Source organism: Onychostruthus taczanowskii, unplaced genomic scaffold (assembly GCF_017590055.1).
Source record: "Onychostruthus taczanowskii isolate IOZ18803 unplaced genomic scaffold, ASM1759005v1 scaffold25, whole genome shotgun sequence".
Taxonomy (NCBI): domain Eukaryota; kingdom Metazoa; phylum Chordata; class Aves; order Passeriformes; family Passeridae; genus Onychostruthus; species Onychostruthus taczanowskii.
The window spans coordinates 1,199,139-1,216,857 of record NW_024499796.1 but is presented as its reverse complement, the minus strand read 5'-3'; the positions used below and the strand labels follow the sequence as shown (position 1 = coordinate 1,216,857).

Genomic DNA, 17,719 nt, shown 5'->3' with positions numbered 1-17,719 from the left:
TTCTGCAGCTAGTGAGCCTCAAACCCTCTGGGAGATGGGTGGGGAGAGTTCTGTGGCCCGGGAGTCCTATAGAGAATCTTTACTATAATTTTGAAAACCCTGTCCCCTGGGACTCTTTCACCCAAAGCTGTGAGACTGCCTGCTTTAACTGGAGAGACAGAGCATTTATTACTGTCCTGTTTGCCTCTTAAAAGCCTTTTGCAATGAGAGAGAGAGAGAGGAGGCTTTGTGTGAGCCTGGGGAGCTCCTGGGAGACAGGGGGAGTGTAAACACCTCTGTGTGCTGGGAGAGCTGCGGGAGCTGCTGAGAGGAGCCACACAAATCATGGTGCTGGGGCTGCCAGGGTGCTGTGCTGTGACAGGGACCAGGACACGGCAAGGCTGGGCAGGTACAAACCCTGCTCCCATTCCAGGGGCTCAGGATACCTGGGATTGTGGAGGGAATTGTTTGCTGCTCGCTCAGGAAGCTGCTTGGCGTTGTCTGTCCCGTGGGCTGAGCTGTGCAGTGAAAAAAGCAATCCCAGATTGGTTTGGTTTTTCCCAGGGGCAGATAAATTTGCTGGGAAAAAGCTTCAGTTTTGATGGGTGGCAGGTGGAGATCACTGGCAATGTCAGCAAATGGATTCAGCTGAACAAATGAAGGGTTTTTCATTATTCTGAAAGGAGGAACATTCAGAAATGCCTCAGAAACGACCCTGGATCCCTGAGCAGGGCCACCCCACCTGTGTGCTGGTTCTTGCCTGTCCAGGACAGAGCTTTGGTGTCATGTTCCTGTGTCTGTGGGGCTCTGACATCAGCAGAGCTCCTGGGGCACATGGCCAGGGACAGAGGGGGACTGTGGCAGGGCTGTTCTTCAGCCCTCCTGTCCAGGAGGTGACAGCAGCACTGACTGTGACCCCAGGCAGTCCAGGGCCTCTCCCTCTGCATTATAAACACGCCCATGAGGGAGGGAGTTTGAGCCTTTGTGAGGTTTCTCTGTAGACCCCAGGGCTGGGATGATGAGTGGTCCCCAGACCCTCCCTGTGGGCAGGACAGGAGAGCTCTTGGAATATTCTGTAACATAAATACACTTCAGTTCCTCTCCCAGTGCTGTCTGTTGAGGATGGGATGAAAATGAGGGTGGGATTAAAGGGTTTATCCCCACCCCAGCTCTGTATCCTGGGCTCTTTTGCCTTTCAGCAAGATGTGTAGAGGATGTGACATCTCCAGTGTCAGCCTGTCATATTTTGGAGGAGCTCTGATGTTGGTGAGCTGTGCTGAAGCTGGGGGCATTGCTCCTGGGGAGAGCCAGAACTGCTCCCGTGGCTGTGCCCTTCTGCAGGGAGAGTGTGGAGCAGGCCATGGGGATGTGTTTTGGAATGCCAGGGTGCAAATATCAACTTGGGCAGCTGGGACAGGCCATTGTGGGATGCTGTGGCATTGGCTGAGTGCCTGGCCAGGTTGGCCCCTGGCTGGAGAGCCTGCCTGGGACGCAGGGATTGCTCCTGCCTGCTGGCAAAGGACCCCTTCCCTTTCTGTGCTCCCCTCCTTGTGTTTCTGGGTTTTGATAACTGCATTAATCCCTTCCTCAAGGACCTGCAAAGCAGCTGTGCCAGATGTGGGAAGCAGGTTCTTGTTCTGGGCAGAGCTGCTGGAGCAGCCTTTCCCCTCCTGTGCCCCCCACATTCCACCAGACCTCGCCCTGGGCTTGCTGCTTCAAGTCCCTGGTGGAGGGGCAGGAGCCTGGGGGCTTCCCTGGGGCTTCCCTGGGGCTTCCTGGGTCCTGAAGGATTCCTGAGGCTGCTGGGCAACTCTGGGAGTTTTGGGGCCACCAGGTAGACAGGAGAATTTAGGTGGTGGCCCAGACTTGCAGGGATCAGTGTGACCAGGCTTCACCTTCTGCTCACCTCTGACACTGCCAGCTGGGAATGGGGATCCAGCTTCCCCTGGGCTCCAACCCAGCAGTGCTGTGGGAGCAGGCAGATGTGCTGGAGAGCAGGCAGATGTGCTGGAGAGCGGGCAGATGTGCTGTGAGAGCAGGCAGATGTGCTGTGGGAGCGGGCAGATGTGCTGGAGAGCAGGCAGATGTGCTGTGGGAGCAGGCAGATGTGCTGTGAGAGCAGGCAGATGTGCTGGAGAGTGGGCAGATGTGCTGGAGAGCGGGCAGATGTGCTGGAGCTGCTGAGGAGCTCCTGGTGCTGTCTCACAGATGTTTCTGCTCACTGCCCCGTCCTGCCCTACTTGTGCATCCCCTGCATTGTGATGGGGGCAGCAAAGGCCACTGCTGTGCTGTTCAAACACGCAGCAATTACAGAATAAATCACTTCTTTGTTCCTCAGCCCACCCTGGGCCCTGGATCCCATGGCTGGAGACACAGGAGGGGATGGGGAGCTGCAGGAGTGCTGTGCAGCCCAGCTGTGCTCACAGATGTGCCTGGTGCCTCTGCCCTTGGGCTGTGGGTGCAGGGGCCTCCAGCAACACTGCATCCATGGGCAAGGACCTGTGTGCTTCCCAGAGCTGGAAAGGGACTCTCACAGCCTGAGTGGACTCAGCTCTGGGCCTTTTCCACCCCACTGCTCCCTGAGCTGGACATTGCCCTGCTCCCATCCTGGCTGGTGCCTTGCTGCTCTGCTGTGGGAAGAGGGAAAAGGAGGCACCTGGCCCCTTTCCACTAGGAAAGCAGGACCTTGGCATGGGAGCTGGCAGCAGAAACCCTGCCAGGCCCTCCCCAGCTCTGAACACCCCCCGAGACAGCAGGCCCTGGGCAGTGCTGGCTGGCTCTGGGCTGGGAGCCTCCCAAGGCCCCTGCAGGGTGCCAGGGTCAGGCTGACACTGCAGGCACAGGCAGTCCCAGCAGAGCTGTGCTCTTTGTCCAAAGCCTTCAGAGGCTGCTGGGGTTTTTGTCTCCACCAGTGCCCAAAGGGGCTTGGATTTATGGCAGTGGTACAATAGATGGCTGTGGCAGTGATGGATTGGGCTGTGCAGAGCATTCCTCCCTCCTTGCCTCCCTTGTTTGCTCTGTGTCCCTCCTGTTGTTTTTCCTTCAGTTTCAGGCAGTTTTGCTGTGGAAGTTCAGCTGAATCAATCCAGTGCCCCTGGCAGCCTTTGGGGGCAAACACAGCTTTTCCAGTGAGCAAACAGCCTTTCCAAACTGCTGCCTCTGCCTAGGGGCTGTGAAGATGGAGCTGGAGATATTTTGGGGTACCTGGAGGTACTGGGCAGGGTGTGGTAGGTCTGTCCATCTGTCCATCCTGGTACACACTGGCACAGGGCTGAGGGACACCAAAATCCCAGCTGAGGCTCTTTTGCTTTTACAGCTGCTGTGAGTGTGGCTCCATCAGGGCTGAGGGACACTGCTCTGCCCCACTGCCCTTCGAGGGAGTTCACCTGGGGCTCCACAGCTGGCTCTGTGTTAATGGAAGTGTAAAACAGCTCTGCCTCACCAGTCATACCCTGCTCGAGCCTGTGGAAGAAGCCTGGGCAGATGTTCCTTGTCCTGCAGAGTTACTGGGCTCTGCTGGCTTCTCTGCTCTGTGCTGGGCTGGGAGATCTCTCCACCCAGCTCCCAGTTCTGAACACTTTTGTCTGTCTCAGCATCAGATCCTGTGGCAGGTTTTGATGGCTGTGAGTGAGGAGGGCCAGGCTAGGGCTGCTGTGGCTTTGTCAGGGTGCTGGACATGAGGAAAACATCCAATTCCCCCTTTTGTGGAGCCTCCTCTGAGCCCCCAGCACATCAGCAGGGGTGGGATGGAGCTGGGTCTGAGCCAGAGTCCTGCAAGAGTGTCCAGCTCCAGGGCCACCCACAGAAGGAGGACCTGGGGCTGCTGGATGTGTCCAGAGGAGACACCTGAGCTGCTCCAGGGACTGGAGCCCCTCTGCTCTGGAGCCAGGCTGGGAGAGCTGGGGGTGCTCACCTGGAGAGGAGAAGGCTCCAGGGAGAGCTCAGAGCCCCTTGCAGGGCCTGAAGGGGCTCCAGGAGAGCTGGAGAGGGACTGGGGACAAGGCATGGAGGGACAGGACACAGGGAATGGCTTCCACTGCCAGAGGGCAGGGATGGATGGGATATTGGGAATTAGGAATTGTTCCCTGTGAGGGTGGGCAGGCCCTGGCACAGAGTGCCCAGAGCAGCCGTGGCAGTGCCCAAGGCCAGGTTGGACTTTGGGGCTTGGAGCAGCCTGGGACAGTTGAAGCAGGCATGGAACTGGATGGTCTTTAAGATCTCTTCCAACCCAGACCATTCTGTGATTCTCAGCCTGTCGTGAACACCCAGTTCAGGGCAGCATCTCCAGTGTCCTGGACAGCTGCTTACAGATTAATAAAGCCCTGACAGGACTGGTCATCTGTTTTAAATAAAATAAAACTGTGCTGAGCAGGGCCTCTGGGATGCACTTGGTGTGTGGGATGGGAAGGGCCGTGGCCAAGTCTGCAGCTGGGGTTCCTGCCAGGGGTGAGTCCCCGTGAGCGTGGCTCTGTCTCCTCTGTGACACTGCATCGAGTGAATTGCCATCGTTCCTCCTCTCTGTGCTCACAGGGAAGGCTGGGCCAAGGTGGGCACAAACCCCCGTGGCAGATAAAACTGAGGGTACAGCAGAGCCTGAGCTGTCCCTGCTGTCCCTGCTCCCGGTCCTGCTGCATCCTGCTCTCATCTCCTCTTTCCCCTGGCAGGGCCAGGGCAGAGTCCCGCGGTGCTGGAGCATCTGCCAGCAGCGGCCAGGGCGCCACTCCGGGCTGGACACTCCCGGCTGCGGGGAGCCTCGGGGAGCAGGAGGAGGATCAGCCGTGCCCGAGTGAAGGGGAAAGGTGAGTGAGGGGTGTGGGGGGGCTCTGGGCCAGCGGGGGCTCAGCCCTGGCCATGGGTGTATGGAGGGGCCACTGCAGGCAGGGTGGAGGGGTGTGTGTCCGCCAGCCTGGGCTGCACGGAGATCTTGTTCTTTTCCATCCTGGAGAGATCTGGCACAGCCCAGCCTTTGGGGAGGGCTTTTTCCCTCAAGATCCATCTCCACCATTCCTCCACACCCTCCGGAGCTGGTGCTCATTCCTGGTGCCTCCCGGTGAGCTGTGGTGCAGCACCCAGAGCCGGTGGGAGCACCCCCAGCTCGTGGGTGATGGAATGGGCTGCTCTGGGCTATTGCTGGGTGACCCCATAAGCCTGGGGGGGCTGCGTGCCTCTTTCCTTGTCACATGAAAGCCAAGCAGGTCACCCATGCCCTGCCATCCCCCCGTTCCAGCTCACCCTCCCAGACCAGCTCTGCTGCAGTAATGTCCCCAGGCTGCTGTGCCTGCTCCTGCCCCGCGCTGCTGCAGCTCCTTGAGCAGCTGAGATGTGCCAGCAAACCCGCCCGGGCAGGCCCAGGGACTGCTGACACCAAGGAGGGTCTTATCTTTCTCCTGCAGCTCATTCCTGGGGCACCATCGGCAGGGTGGCTCCGGGGTCCGCGGGGGCCGGCAGGGCACTGTCCCCACCCCGGCACTGTCCCCATCCCGGCACTGTCCCCACCCCGGCACTGTCCCCATCCCGGCACTGTCCCCGCCCTGGCACGTGGCCGCAGGTGCGGTCCCGGTTCCAGCCCCGGGGCCGATGGGAGCCGCTCCATTCAAACCGCGGCGGTTGTTCCGTGTCCCGTGGAAGCCCCGCTCCCTCGGGGACGGCTCCAATTACCGCGGCTCCTAATTAGCGGTGCCGTGCCATGGAGGCCGGCAATGTGCGCAGGGTCTCGCTCTGCTCCCGCCGGGCCGGTGCCCTCCCGGGAGCGTCCTTCTGCCTCAGCAGGTTCGGTAAGCGCGGAGCCGCGGCTCGGGGAGCCCGGGGATGCCACCCCGGCCGGGCGCCCTGGGAAGCGGCTGGGGAGCTGCTCCTCGGAGGAATCGGGGCCGGGCAGCAGCTCCTGCCTCTCTGAGCCGCGGTAATTCCTGGAGGCGGGAGCGCCCCGCGCCCGGCTCAGGCGCTGCGGTGTGGGAAGCGCTCCCAGGTGTCCCAGGCCCGGCTCCTTCTGCCGCCTGGATGGACACGAGCTGGGGTAGGGCTGTGCCCCCGTTCGGGCAGAGCCCCAGTTTCCTTTATTCTCCTCGGGGGTCTCTCTGTGGCTGTCTCAGGTGTGCAGAGTGGGTTTTGGTGGCTCTGCAGGGGGAGCTGGCCCGGCCCTGGCTTGCTGCTGGCCCCAGGGAATCTGGATGTCTTGTGGATATCTTGGTGGTGTGTGATGGCTGGGCAGCAGTGTCACACACAGGGCATCTGGGTGCCCCTTCTGGGTGCTGGTTTCAAAGCAGCAGTTTTGTTTTCTTTCAAAGCTTCTCTTGCTCTCATGAGCAGAGCTGGCAACCACGCAGTAAGCTCCTTCCTAGGGATGTTGCCCCTTCCCAGGGATGCTGCTCCTTCCCCTTTTGGACTTCTGAGTGCCAAAGTGCTGAGGACGGCCTGGAAGCTGAAATCTTCCTGTATCTGTAGGATAAAGGCCAAATAATGTGGGTTCTGTGGTGCCTCCTGGCTCTGTAACCAAGTGCAGGCCAAACATCATCTCTGCAGCCACAGTTCCCCTCATGGGCTGAGCATCAGTAGTGAGATGTGGAGTTGTGTTCTGAGCTGCAGAGCCTGGCAGGACAGGGCCAGCACTGCCCTCTCACTGAGGGTGACTAGGAGAGAGTCTCCCAAAGGGCTGGTGCCAGGGCAGAGACTGTAGATGGTGATTTTGGGGTGCCTTGTGCCCATGGGGACCTCCCACCCTGGCAGGATCTGACACTGTCGTCTGGCAGGAATCCCCACTGACATTTGAGAGAGGGTTCTTGGATGCCCCAGCCAGGCCCAACACTGTTTTTCCTACAGTAAAGCAGAAAAGGATTTAAGAAGAACTCAAAAATTCCCATTTGTCCGAGACCATCAGCAAGGAGCAGGTTTCCCTGCTAGGTCTGCTCCCATAGAAGGCTGCCCTATCCCCTCCCTTAACCTGGCAAACTTCTCTCATGGGTGGGAACCTGTTTGATTACCATCTTGTGCTTGTTCATGCCCATTTTCCCCTGTTCTCCTTGTGCCAGCTTTGTTCCTTGGCATGAATTGCCTCTCCTGGCCCCGTGGGTTCAGATGGATGGGGCTGGGAGCATTCTGTGTTGCATCCCTGCAAGCCTGGCTGAGTCCTGCTCTGTGATGAGATGTTCACCCAGGAGCTGCATGTGGCTTCTCCCTTTGCCCTTCTTCTGCACTTATTTTAATTTATATTAACCTTTATTTAACAGAGAGGACCTGGACAAGCTGTGTCAGGGCCTCTCTGCTGTTTCCCTCAGTTCTTGTTAGGGATGTATCAGGAGATAAATCCAGGGCAAAAGGTTTCGCTGACCCTCTGCACTTGGAATGAGGTGGGAATCCAGCCCATGAACCTGCCTTGACAGGGATTGTGTTCCTACCCACCCAGGTGTGGCACAGGTCACTGCTCTGCTCATCTGACAGTGCCCCAGCCCTGTCTGAGCACAGACCTTGGCACAGCACATCCCTGCCACCAACTCCAGCTGGATCATTCTTCCCAGAGCAGCTTCCCTCTGTGATCCTGGCCCTACACAAGCCAGTGAGTGCCTCCCAGGACTGAGCAGGGGTCAGGCAGGGGCTGGAATGTGCTGGGGATGGTGATTTGTCCTCTCATGGGCTTGGGAGACACTCAGGAGCAAATGCACTAAGAGGGAAATGTCCTCTGTTCCTCACAGAGAGGAGAGCACCTCAACTCCCAAACCCTACTATGGCCAATTTGTGTTTCTCCCAAAAAAAGCAGAGCTGCCCCTCTTCTCCCTGCTCTCCTCTCCTCTCCTTGGTGCTGGGGCAGCCTGTGCCAGGGGCTCTGTCCCCACAGCAGTGACACACACGGGACAGGGGTGGCCCCATCCCTAAGTGTGCAAAGCCTTGGCCCCTGAGCTCCCCAGGAGCAGCCCCAGCCAACCCAGGGCAGGACAGTCCCCAAACTGGCCCCCCCCCCAAATTACCCAGCACAAAAACTTACCTTCTTCCCCTCTCCCTTCATGCCCCTGGCTCCTCCTCATGCTGGGCTGCACTGGGGCAGTTTCCTTTGTGCTGTGACATCTGTTGTGTGCTAACAGAGGAGCAGGCATGGCTTTGGGGCTGGGCCAGGGCTCTCTGGGCACTCTGGGCTCGGTGGGTGGATGGAAACAGGCTTTTCCCACGGTGGGAGAAGGTGCCTAGGGAGTTCCCTGCTCCCATTGCCAGAATGGATGGGCAGTGTGATGCTGGGGTTGGTGTGGGTGCTGGAGATGGGTGGGGGGCTGTTCAAGGAGGGGTCCTGGCACACGGGATGTCACTCCCTTTGGCAGGGGCACAGAGTGGCAGAGATTGGGGGTGCACAGAGCTGTCCCCAGAGGGTTCCCACAGTCCCAGAGGTCTGCAGATGGCAGAGGGGTTCCAGCCTTGTACCTGAAGTGGGAGGATGACACTGGGGACAGCATTCTCTCTGCTGCAAACCAGTGTTAGAGCTGTCCTGCCCCACCCACCCAGCTCCTGCCTTTGCTCTCTCACCTTGCACTTGTGCTACTGCATACACACACCATTTCCACGTGTCCATGAACACGTGAGCTGCTCAGAGGTTGAACCTTTTTTTTTTTGAGTGAAATATGTGTTCTCTGAATTGTTTCAGGTTAACAATCCCATCAGATATCCCCTCCCAAGCAAGCCCAAACCCTTGGGCGTGTCTTTGGCAAAATGAAATGTTGGGTTTTAACTTGCAAGATGTTTATGTGTCTGTATGTTATGTTTAATTGCCTGTAAATGATGTTTACTCACTTGTTTGCAGTGTTTTGTAAACTGGGGAAGAAGTGAAAATGGGATCTTTGCTTTGGACTAAGGGAAACATCGTAGTAGTGATGGTTTCAGTTCTTGGCTTCTCCAGGGGTGTTGGGAAATGTTTAGTTTTGGGTCAATCCAGAACAGTTACATGATTAGAGACCCTTCACTGCCATTAAAATCTGCACATCCCATTGAGGCTGGCAGGCCCAGCTCCTGGGGAACCTTTTGGGAGGACATCCAGAGAGGAGGCAGCTCACCCTGCACCCTGCAACCATCACACCCCGACCCTGACCAACACCATGGGCTGAGTCTTCTGTCAGTATGAGCCTTGTGGTGGGATTTTTGAGCTGATGCAGAGCTGCTAGTGCATGGAAAAGTGAGGGAGTGGGTGTGAGCAGGCTGGCAGAGCAGTGGTGCTGCCCGGGGTGCTGTGCCCTCACAGCAGGGCACACCTTGGCTCTCCCAGCACTGACCTCCTGCACAGGGATGTTTCCCGCAGATCCCTGCCTGGGGGGGAAGGCAGGATATGTCTGGCCCTGTGTGAGCCTTGCAGCTGTGGAGTGGCTGAGTCCTTCAGCCTGTCCTTCAGCCTGTCCTGTCCTGTCCCCTCCTGTCCCAGGCCAGCTGAAGCTGTCCATCGAGGTGCGGGGCCGGACTCTGGTGCTGCACGGTGAGTGTGTCCCTGGGGCATCCCAAATTAGCCACGGTGGGCTGGTGGTGGGGACAGCACTTGCATGCTCTTCCTTCTTGGTCCTGTTGGGAACAACTCTGTGGTGCAGTGCACAACTGGGAGCTCTTTGATTAAGAGACCAAACTGAAATTTCCAGAGACCTTCATGTGTTTGCACCCATGTGTATAAATTACTTTTCTTTTATTCTATATAAAGAGAAAAAGGCAAATCCAATTTGGAAAGGAAAGTCTGAAATGCTTTGTCTCTGCCAAAACCCTTTTGCCATATTTGCCAGGATTTCCAAACTCTTCTGTTGCCTCCAAATGCTGCAGTTTTTAACACCAGCAGTATTTCTTCAATGAAAGTGTTTTGATGGTGATTATCAGAGAGGCCAATGGGAGTGTCAGAACAATATCTTTTTTTTGGGAAACACCTGTCTGAGGGTCTGGCACAGGCTTTACCCCAAATCCCTCCATCTGGAGCAGCCCCACGGTGACTGGGTGTGAGTGGTGAGGTCTTGTCCTGGCACATTCCTGGCACATTCTGGCACATTCTCGCACATCCTGGTACATCCCTGGTACATCCCTGGCCCATCCTGGTACATCCCTGGCCCATCCCTGGCCAATCCTGGCCCATCCTGGCACACCCCTTGCCCCAGGTACCTGCAGGGTCCCGGCAGTGGGGCTGAGGCAGCAGGGCTGAGCAGCTCTGGGCAGTGTCAGGGCAGTGTCACTGCAGTGCCAGGGCAGTGTCAGTGCCAGGGCAGTGTCAGGATGGGCTGTTGATGTTTAACTGGAGGATCTGTTTGGCTCCAGGGGAGGGAGAGCAGGGCTGGGGAGGTCGGGCAGAGGGAAAGCAAGTTGTGCCACCCAGATGCTGAAGTGCTCTGCCACCACCAGAGCCCAGGCTGCATTTATAGCACGGGTGTGTTAAAGGGAAAGTACTATCTAGCCCTGCCCCTGTCTGAGGGGGTTCTGCCCCACAAGGAGGGATCAGCCTGTGGAGCAGAGCAGTGTGGGGTAGAGAGATGCCCTCCCTGCTGCTTTGGGATGTGACCATTTCATTTCCTTTCCAGTCATGGAAGCAAAAGGTCTGATGGGAGCAGAGTGCTGTGTGTGCGACTCCTATGTGAAGGTGGGTTCTCCTTGGGCTTTGCTCAGAGAGCTTTGTGCTTTTTGGGGAGAATTTTGTGGCTGGCTCCTCGAAGCTTGCTCTGCACTGTTTTTCCCTTTCACTTCCTTCTCCATCCTGCTCTGGAAGAGCATCCCCAGCATGCAGGGAGCTGGCTGGGCTCTTGCCCAGCGCTGGACAGCTCATAGGTTTTGTTGGCAGTGTCTGGATGAAGTAGAAAAGTGGAGGACAGGACCCTGCTGAGGGCTGTGCCAACCATTCCTTGCAAGAACATCCAGAGGGTGCCCAAAGCCTGGTGGGGATGTTTGCTGGCACAGGGTGGGTCTCCTGCTGGGATGTGCACAGTGCAGGAAGCAGCTGCCCTGAGAGGGGTGCAAGCCAGACCCCAGTCAGCCACACTTGTGTATATCACTCCCTATTTTCTGCTCTGTTCCCTCCCTCCTCTGCCCTGCCCCAAGGGGTTTTGAAATGCAATTACCTGAGAGGCAGAAGGGTGGAGTGATCCCAACCACCGTTAGCACAGGCTCAGCAGGATCTTTGAGCTCAGCTATCCGTACAAGTGCCTGTGCCAGTGTCCTGCCAGGGCAGCTGGGGAATGTGCTCTGGGAATGTTAACACGCTGCTTGTTTTCCTCTCAAAGATGTCCATTGTGCCAGATGCTGACTGGAAGTGCAGGCAAAAGACGAAGACAGTGCCAGACAGCAAAAATCCCGTGTTCCATGAGCACTTTGTGTTGTGAGTATGGCAGGGCAGAGGCAGCTCTGGGCCATCAGCACCGTGTCACACAGAGCACTGGGGACCCCATGCCACTGTGCCAGGGCTCCCTCCCCACGCCACAGCCCTGTGTTTTCTTTTGCTTTGTGATCTCTAATAAACAGTCAGCACGCCTGAGCGGCTCTGCTGCTGAGATGAGGAGTGACAGCCATTATTCTGCTGGTTTTTGTAGCTGAAGTGCCTTGAACTTTTGGGCACAGCTCTGCAGAGCTGTCAGCACACACAGCATGGCAGCACAGCTCCTGCATGCTCAGACTTTCTTGCTGGGCAGGAGTTGGACAAACACACTTCATTTCCTAGACCTGGCACCTGCAATAGTGTGACTGAGGCAGGTAAAAGGATTTCCTACAGCTCCAGCATGTCTCTGCATGGGAAAGGAGCTGCATGACTTAATGTTTGAGTAGAGCTTGTCACTGCTGGTGGCGGGGGCTGTGCCAGCCCTCTGACCCATGCAGCGTTGGATTTGGCACAGGGTGGTGGTTTCAGAGCATGAACTGTGGCTTATTCCTTGCACTTACCCTTTGGTGTTGGATGTGTCTTCATGCAAGTTTATTTCCCCCTTGAAGTCACATGAGTGGTGTCCCCACACCTGCCCAGAAGAGGTCACATCCCCTTGCAGCTGTCTGTCAGGAGTGAGCAGTTTGCTCTTTGGGGAGGTGCTGCCGTGCTCTGTGCAGAGACTGGAGGAGAACACCTGGCTGTGAGGAGGCTGAGGAGCCTGTGGCTGTGAGGGCAGCCCCTGCTGAGTGCTCCTGGGGAGGCTGATGGGCTGTGCCCTCTTGTTACAGCCCCGTGAAAGAGGAGGATGAGCAGAAGCGTCTCCTGGTCACGGTCTGGAACAGAGAGAGGAATTCCAGGTAAGGGGCTGCCAGCTGTGATAGGATTCTTTTCAGAAGGGGCTGTTGTGGCAGAGACTGCCCCCTGCTCTGGTCACCCCACGTGAGCTCCTCCAGGGTCCTGGGCCCCGAGGGCTGGCCCTGACCTCAGGGCTGCTCTGCTCAAGGCCTTGGGCCAGGGATGTCCAGCTGGGGTCACACTCATGGGCAGCCAGTGCTGGGGAGCATCATGGGCAGCAAACCCTGCCCTTGGCACTCTGTTGCCATCAGTGCTGCTTGGTAGCCACCAGCTGGGCCAGCATTTAAACCCCTGTGGCTGCTCGTGCCTGCACTGGTGGCCAAAGCCAGGTGGGGCTGGAGTGGGCTGGGACCTCCCCTCCCTCTGGGGACAGTGCAGCGAGGGCACCAAGGGGCCTGGCACCTTGCAGGCTGTGCTGCCAGCCCAGGCAAGTGTCACCTTGGCCAAGCTCCTGCCAGCACCAGGTGGGCTGGAGGTGACCAGGGGGCTTCAGCCCAGCTCCTCCTTGCCCTGCAGGTGTGCTTGCACCCTATCTGCTCACACCAGGGGCATGTCCTGGCACTGCCTGGCACCCAGCATGGGCAGGGATGGTGGGGGGCTCCCTGAAAAGGGGTGCCAGGGGGGATCTGGTGCTCCAGCAGGCGTGTGCTGACAGTCCCTGAACTCTGGTTGTCCTGCAGGCAGAGTGAACTGATCGGCTGCATGAGCTTTGGTGTGAAATCCCTCCTGTCCCTGGACAAGGTAGCTCTGTGTCCCAGTGCAGGGTGTGGGGCTGGGGCAGGGCTCTCTGGGCTTTTCCCACGGTGGGAGAAGGTGCCTAGGGAGTTCCCTGCTCCCACTGCCAGAATGGATGGGCAGTGTGAGGCTGGGGTTGGTGTGGGTGCTGGAGATGGGTGGGGGGCTGTTCAAGGAGGGGTCCTGGCACAGGGGATGTCACTCCCTTTGGCAGGGGCACAGAGTGGCAGAGATTGGGGGTGCACAGAGCTGTCCCCAGCAGATGCTGCCTGCCCAGTTTTCAGGGAGGGCACACAGGACACGGGGCCAGGCTGCTGTGGGTCACATCTGAGATGTGGCTGAGGGGGTGTGATGGTGGGGCACATGCAGGAGTCTGCCTGGTTCCCAGCAGTGTGCTGATGGGCACAGGGCAGCCACAGAGGTCTTTCTGGCTGTTCCTGCAGGAATTCTGTGCCAGAATCCCTGTCCCTGCTGTGGCAGGTTTGACAGTGCTGCTGCCCCAGCCTGGCTGCTGCCCGTCAGTACAGCTGCTCTGCCTTCCTCGGGCAGGGCTCCCATGCCTGTGGCTCCCAGCGACCACCAGAGCCTGGGAACGCTTCATCCCATGGGAACTCTTCATCCCATGGGAACTCTTCATCCCAGTGGGAACTCTTCATCCCAGTGGCCAGTGGGGAGGGGTTCTGTCCCTGGGCAGCAGAATGTCTCATCAAGCTGGAGGGGTTTCATGGAAGTGTCAATACATCCCCTGAGCTCACAGAATCACAGAATATCCTGAAGAGACCCACAGAGAGCATTAAGTCCCACTTCTGCACAGACAGTCCCACCCTGTACCTGAGAGCGTTGTCCAAATGCTCCTCGATTTTTAAAATTTTCTTGCCTGAGGTGTGTATGTTTTCTTCATAGCATGAGACTAAAAAGGAGCTGTTGGTGGTGGTGGCCTGAGAGGTGGGTGAAGCAAGGCCTCCTCTGAAATTTGGACAAGTGAGGTGCAGTTTTTTAAAACAGTGTGGTGCTCACAGGCCCTCAGCAAGGCTGAGATGAGGTCCTGTCCCCTGGCTGCTGCATGATCCTGCTGGATATCCCTCTAAAAACCTGAAATCTTGGTGCTTCAGTAAAACCCTGGAATCTTGGTACTTCAGTGTTGCCCGTTCCCTCTTGCAGGGAGGATGGAATTTTAGCTGTTGCTGAGAGCAGGACTGTGTGTGTGTGTGAGCAGGTCTGGGCACCTCTGTGGCTGTACCTGGGGCAGCTGCTGCCCTGGCTGGCTGCAATGGGCTGAGCAGCTGCCCTGCATGCCCAGCTGCTTCCCTCCCCACAGGAGATCAGTGGCTGGTACTACCTCCTCGGGGAGGACCTGGGCAGGACCAAGCACCTGAAGGTGGCCATGAGGAGGCTGAAGCAGAGCACAGGTGTGTCCCACCACGGGAATATCCCAGGGGTGTTGTCAAGGCTTGGAAAAGGAGTCACTGCTGTGTCTGAACCTGTGTGAGGAGCAGCCCCAGCCCCACTGCACCCTGTGCCCCACAGGCACTGTTCAGCCCTGTGGTGCTCAGTGGGCACTGGTATCCCAAAACCTTGTGGGGTGGGGACTTTGGCTGGTTCAGCAGTCCCTGCTCTGCCCTTCAGCCTCATTTCTGGGGCTCTTTGGGGATCCCAGCCCTGCAGCCACATCTCTTTCTCTTGCTTGGCTTGTCCTCATGCTGCCTCCTGGCTCTCAGACTTGGGGCTCATTGCTGTGGCCATGCTCTCTTTGCCCCTGGGGTCTGGGCTGGATGTTTGGGAGCTTTTTCTCCTGCCTTGGTGTCACAGCGCTGCCAGAGTGGAGGAGCAGAGGCTGTCACAGGGCAGGGTGGGGCAGCAGTGCCTGTCTCAGGTGTGCAGCCACCCTCGAGCTGCTGCCTGGAGGGGATGTGCCCATGCCCTGTAAAGATCTCATGTGCAGTGTGGGATTGTCAGGTGTGCTGTCACACTCATGGGGCCTTTTCCTTTTTAAAAAATGTTTTAAAAATAATTTCAGAAGTCAAGCCAGGAAGTCAAAGTGCAGCCCAGGAGAGCCAGGACGCTGTGACCCTGCAGCAGCTGAAGGTGGGTGTGACAGGGCTGTGACCCACCAGCACTGGGAAGATGTGGGGTCGGGTGCCTGCCTGAGGGGTTTCCAGAGAGCCAAGGGACAGTGTTTTAGTGAGGGTGATGCTGAGGTGAGGGAGCTCTGTCACCTCCCTGTCATAGGCAATTTGTTACCCCAGTCAGGCCCCAACTGGTGGAGGGGGTGATTTGAGTGCTAACCCCCCTTGCCCCAGGGACCTTCTGTTTTCCAGTGTGTTCCCACTCCAGACAAAGCACCAGCCTGGCATGGTGGGGCTGGGGCTGGCAGGCTCCTGCCCCACAGCATGGGCCCCTGCCTGGTTCTGTGGCTCCTTGGACACGTCTGCTCCTCTCCTCCTTCCAGGACCATGTGCTCTGGGAAGGGAAAGGCCCATGGTGGAGCCTGGGTGATTTATAGGAGAGGCAAGGATGGGAAATGGGAACACAAACACATGGTTTGCATCGGAAACGGGGCTCGGGCGGCCCCGTGATTTATCTGTGCCGAATTCCGCCCCGTGCTTCCCTCAGCTGCATTTGCAGTTATTTGTTTTACAGCGCAGGGCTGAGCAAGACAAACAAAGCCAGCGCCCCTCTCCTCCCTTCCTCTCCGGCAGTCGCCACTGACTTGGACAGTGGTGGCTGGGAAGGAAGGCTGCTCCTCCTTCCAGCCCCAGCCCCAGCTCCAGCCTGGCAGCGTGGCCGCCCAGGACAATGCTCTGATGGCTCTGCCACCGTGGCTGCCCTGGGAGTGCTGAGGCTCCTCAGCTTCCTCCCTGGCCCTGCCACCCTGGTTACTGTGCATGAGAACTTAGATTTTGTGTTCCCCCCAGCCTTCCCTCCTTTATCATCCCCCTGTAGGAGTGTGGAAGGTGTTTTCTTCTCTGTTGGAACCCCATCTCCAATGAATTGTGCCCAACTCTGGCAGTGGGGCAGAAGAGCCTTGCTGGGTATCCTGCTGCTGGCTGTGCTCAGAGTTCCTCTTGGCCTTTAAATCCCAAATTCCACTATGGATGCAGCTCAGTTGACCTCGGTGCTTCCCCCTTGGTGACTTTATAAGCACAAAGCACAGGGACGTGCATATCCTCTGGGTCTGTGCTTTCAAAAACAAACTTTTTCTTTTTTGCTTCTATAAACCCAAACCTCTGATTTTTTTATGAGCATGGAGTCATGTCCTTCATGGAGCGAGGCTCTCACAGCCAGTGCCTGTGAAACGCCGCTCAAACATCCTCCAAGTGTTTGTGAGAACGTCGCAATAACAAAGTGCTCCGTGCGCCTGAAGAATGCCACGGGAACAAAAGCCACATCAACAGAGCTGGGACTGGGGAATACTAAAGAGTTGACAGGAATTTTAATATAAAACTCTCTCCCTTCCTCGTCAGTGAGGGTTTTCAGGAAGCCTCTGGCTTATCGTAAAGCGGCATACAGCGCTCGCAGGGGCCGGGGAGGTGAAAGGTGGCTTCCTGCCATTCTTCTCGGGAGCTGGGTTCCCATGGGCGGTCATGCCAGTTTGACTGGGGCTCCTTGCGCTGTGAGGAGTCCGGGATCGCCGCGGGAGCCGCGGGGTTTTCATGGGCTCCAGCCATGAACCGCTTCAATGGACTCTGCAAGGTGTGCTCGGAGCGGAGGTACCGGCAGGTCTGTATCCCCCTGGCACCAGCCCCGGGGGCTGCAAGCCTTGGGCAGAACTCTGAGTGCCTGGCAGTTCTCTTGCCGTGGCTGGATGTGGGGAATGGATTTGTAGAGGATTCTTAAAGCTTGACAGAAAGCTCACATAGCGTGTATCTGAATGTAAACTTTGAGAGGAGAAATGCTGGCTTAGAAATGCCATGGAATAGGACAGACATTGCTGAGAGAGAAATGGAGCTAGAAATAAGTTTCAAAGGATGGTCTTGTAAATAAGACTAGATGCTTTGGAGAAATAGAACTATAAAAGATGCATTGTAGTAGGACCCATGAGGGGTAATTTTAGATAATTGGCTTTAAGGCATCTATAGCATGGTGTGGCAAAAAGCTGATAGGCCAAGAAATGCTTATAGTGTATTGTAATTAGAAAATAGTTAGCTTCTGATTGTGATGGCATGAATTATAACATCTGTTATTGTCTCACCCTTCGCATGAGACTGAAAATGGAATAAAAGTTTTTAAAATGCCTTTCAGTTGCCCCATCTCTGCGTCAGAAGAGGGCTTAATCTGACAAATGGACTCTGTGGGTGCTGCTTGTGAGGCATCACCTTGATATCGTTACCATTTGTAAATTACAGTGAGGCTAGAAGGAAAACATCTTCACATGGGTGCCTGTGGCTGGTCTTTGTTGCTGCAGTGGAGAAATGGGCAGGGAGGGGTGCTTTTAAAATATATATAAATTATTAAAATATAGAAATATATGCAAATAGAAAAAATATATTTACTGTGCAACTAGCAGGTAGCATGCTGACAGTAACAGTGTTAAGCTGCAAGGTTTTGTCTTAATTTCCCCCTTATTAGAGAAGAAGCAGGCACAGCAGGCTGCTACTGCCTCTTTTAAAATGATTTTAGTGTTTTTGGGAGCCAACAGTGCTTGTTTCCTGAGGAGTATCTTGCTGTGCTGGTTCCAGTTCTCCCAGTGCACAATGCCAGGTGCTGCTTTTCCATGTGCAGGTCCCAGTCTCCTGCATTTCAAAGAAATATGCTCTCTGTAGTCTGGACTGGGACTCCAAGCTCAGGGTCAGCTTCTCC

At 56.7% G+C, this 17,719-nt stretch overlaps 1 protein-coding gene across 3 annotated transcripts in view; it reads left to right on the top strand.

The window, feature by feature from the left end:
- Positions 1–5,665: 5,665 nt before the first annotated feature.
- RGS3 (regulator of G protein signaling 3) overlaps positions 5,666–17,719 on the top strand; it is a 69,881-nt gene continuing 57,827 nt past the window's right edge. For 2 of the 3 annotated variants that reach the window (XM_041406748.1, XM_041406747.1), the window contains exon 1: positions 16,456–16,639. In XM_041406748.1, the coding sequence (XP_041262682.1) occupies positions 16,586–16,639 (54 nt within the window). In that variant the 5' untranslated portion in view covers positions 16,456–16,585. Of the gene's footprint in view, positions 5,754–9,373; positions 9,425–10,499; positions 10,559–11,195; positions 11,291–12,117; positions 12,187–12,864; positions 12,926–14,237; positions 14,318–15,393; positions 15,412–16,455; positions 16,640–17,719 lie in introns of those variants that run through there. The other variant, XM_041406746.1, reaches the window with a different exon arrangement.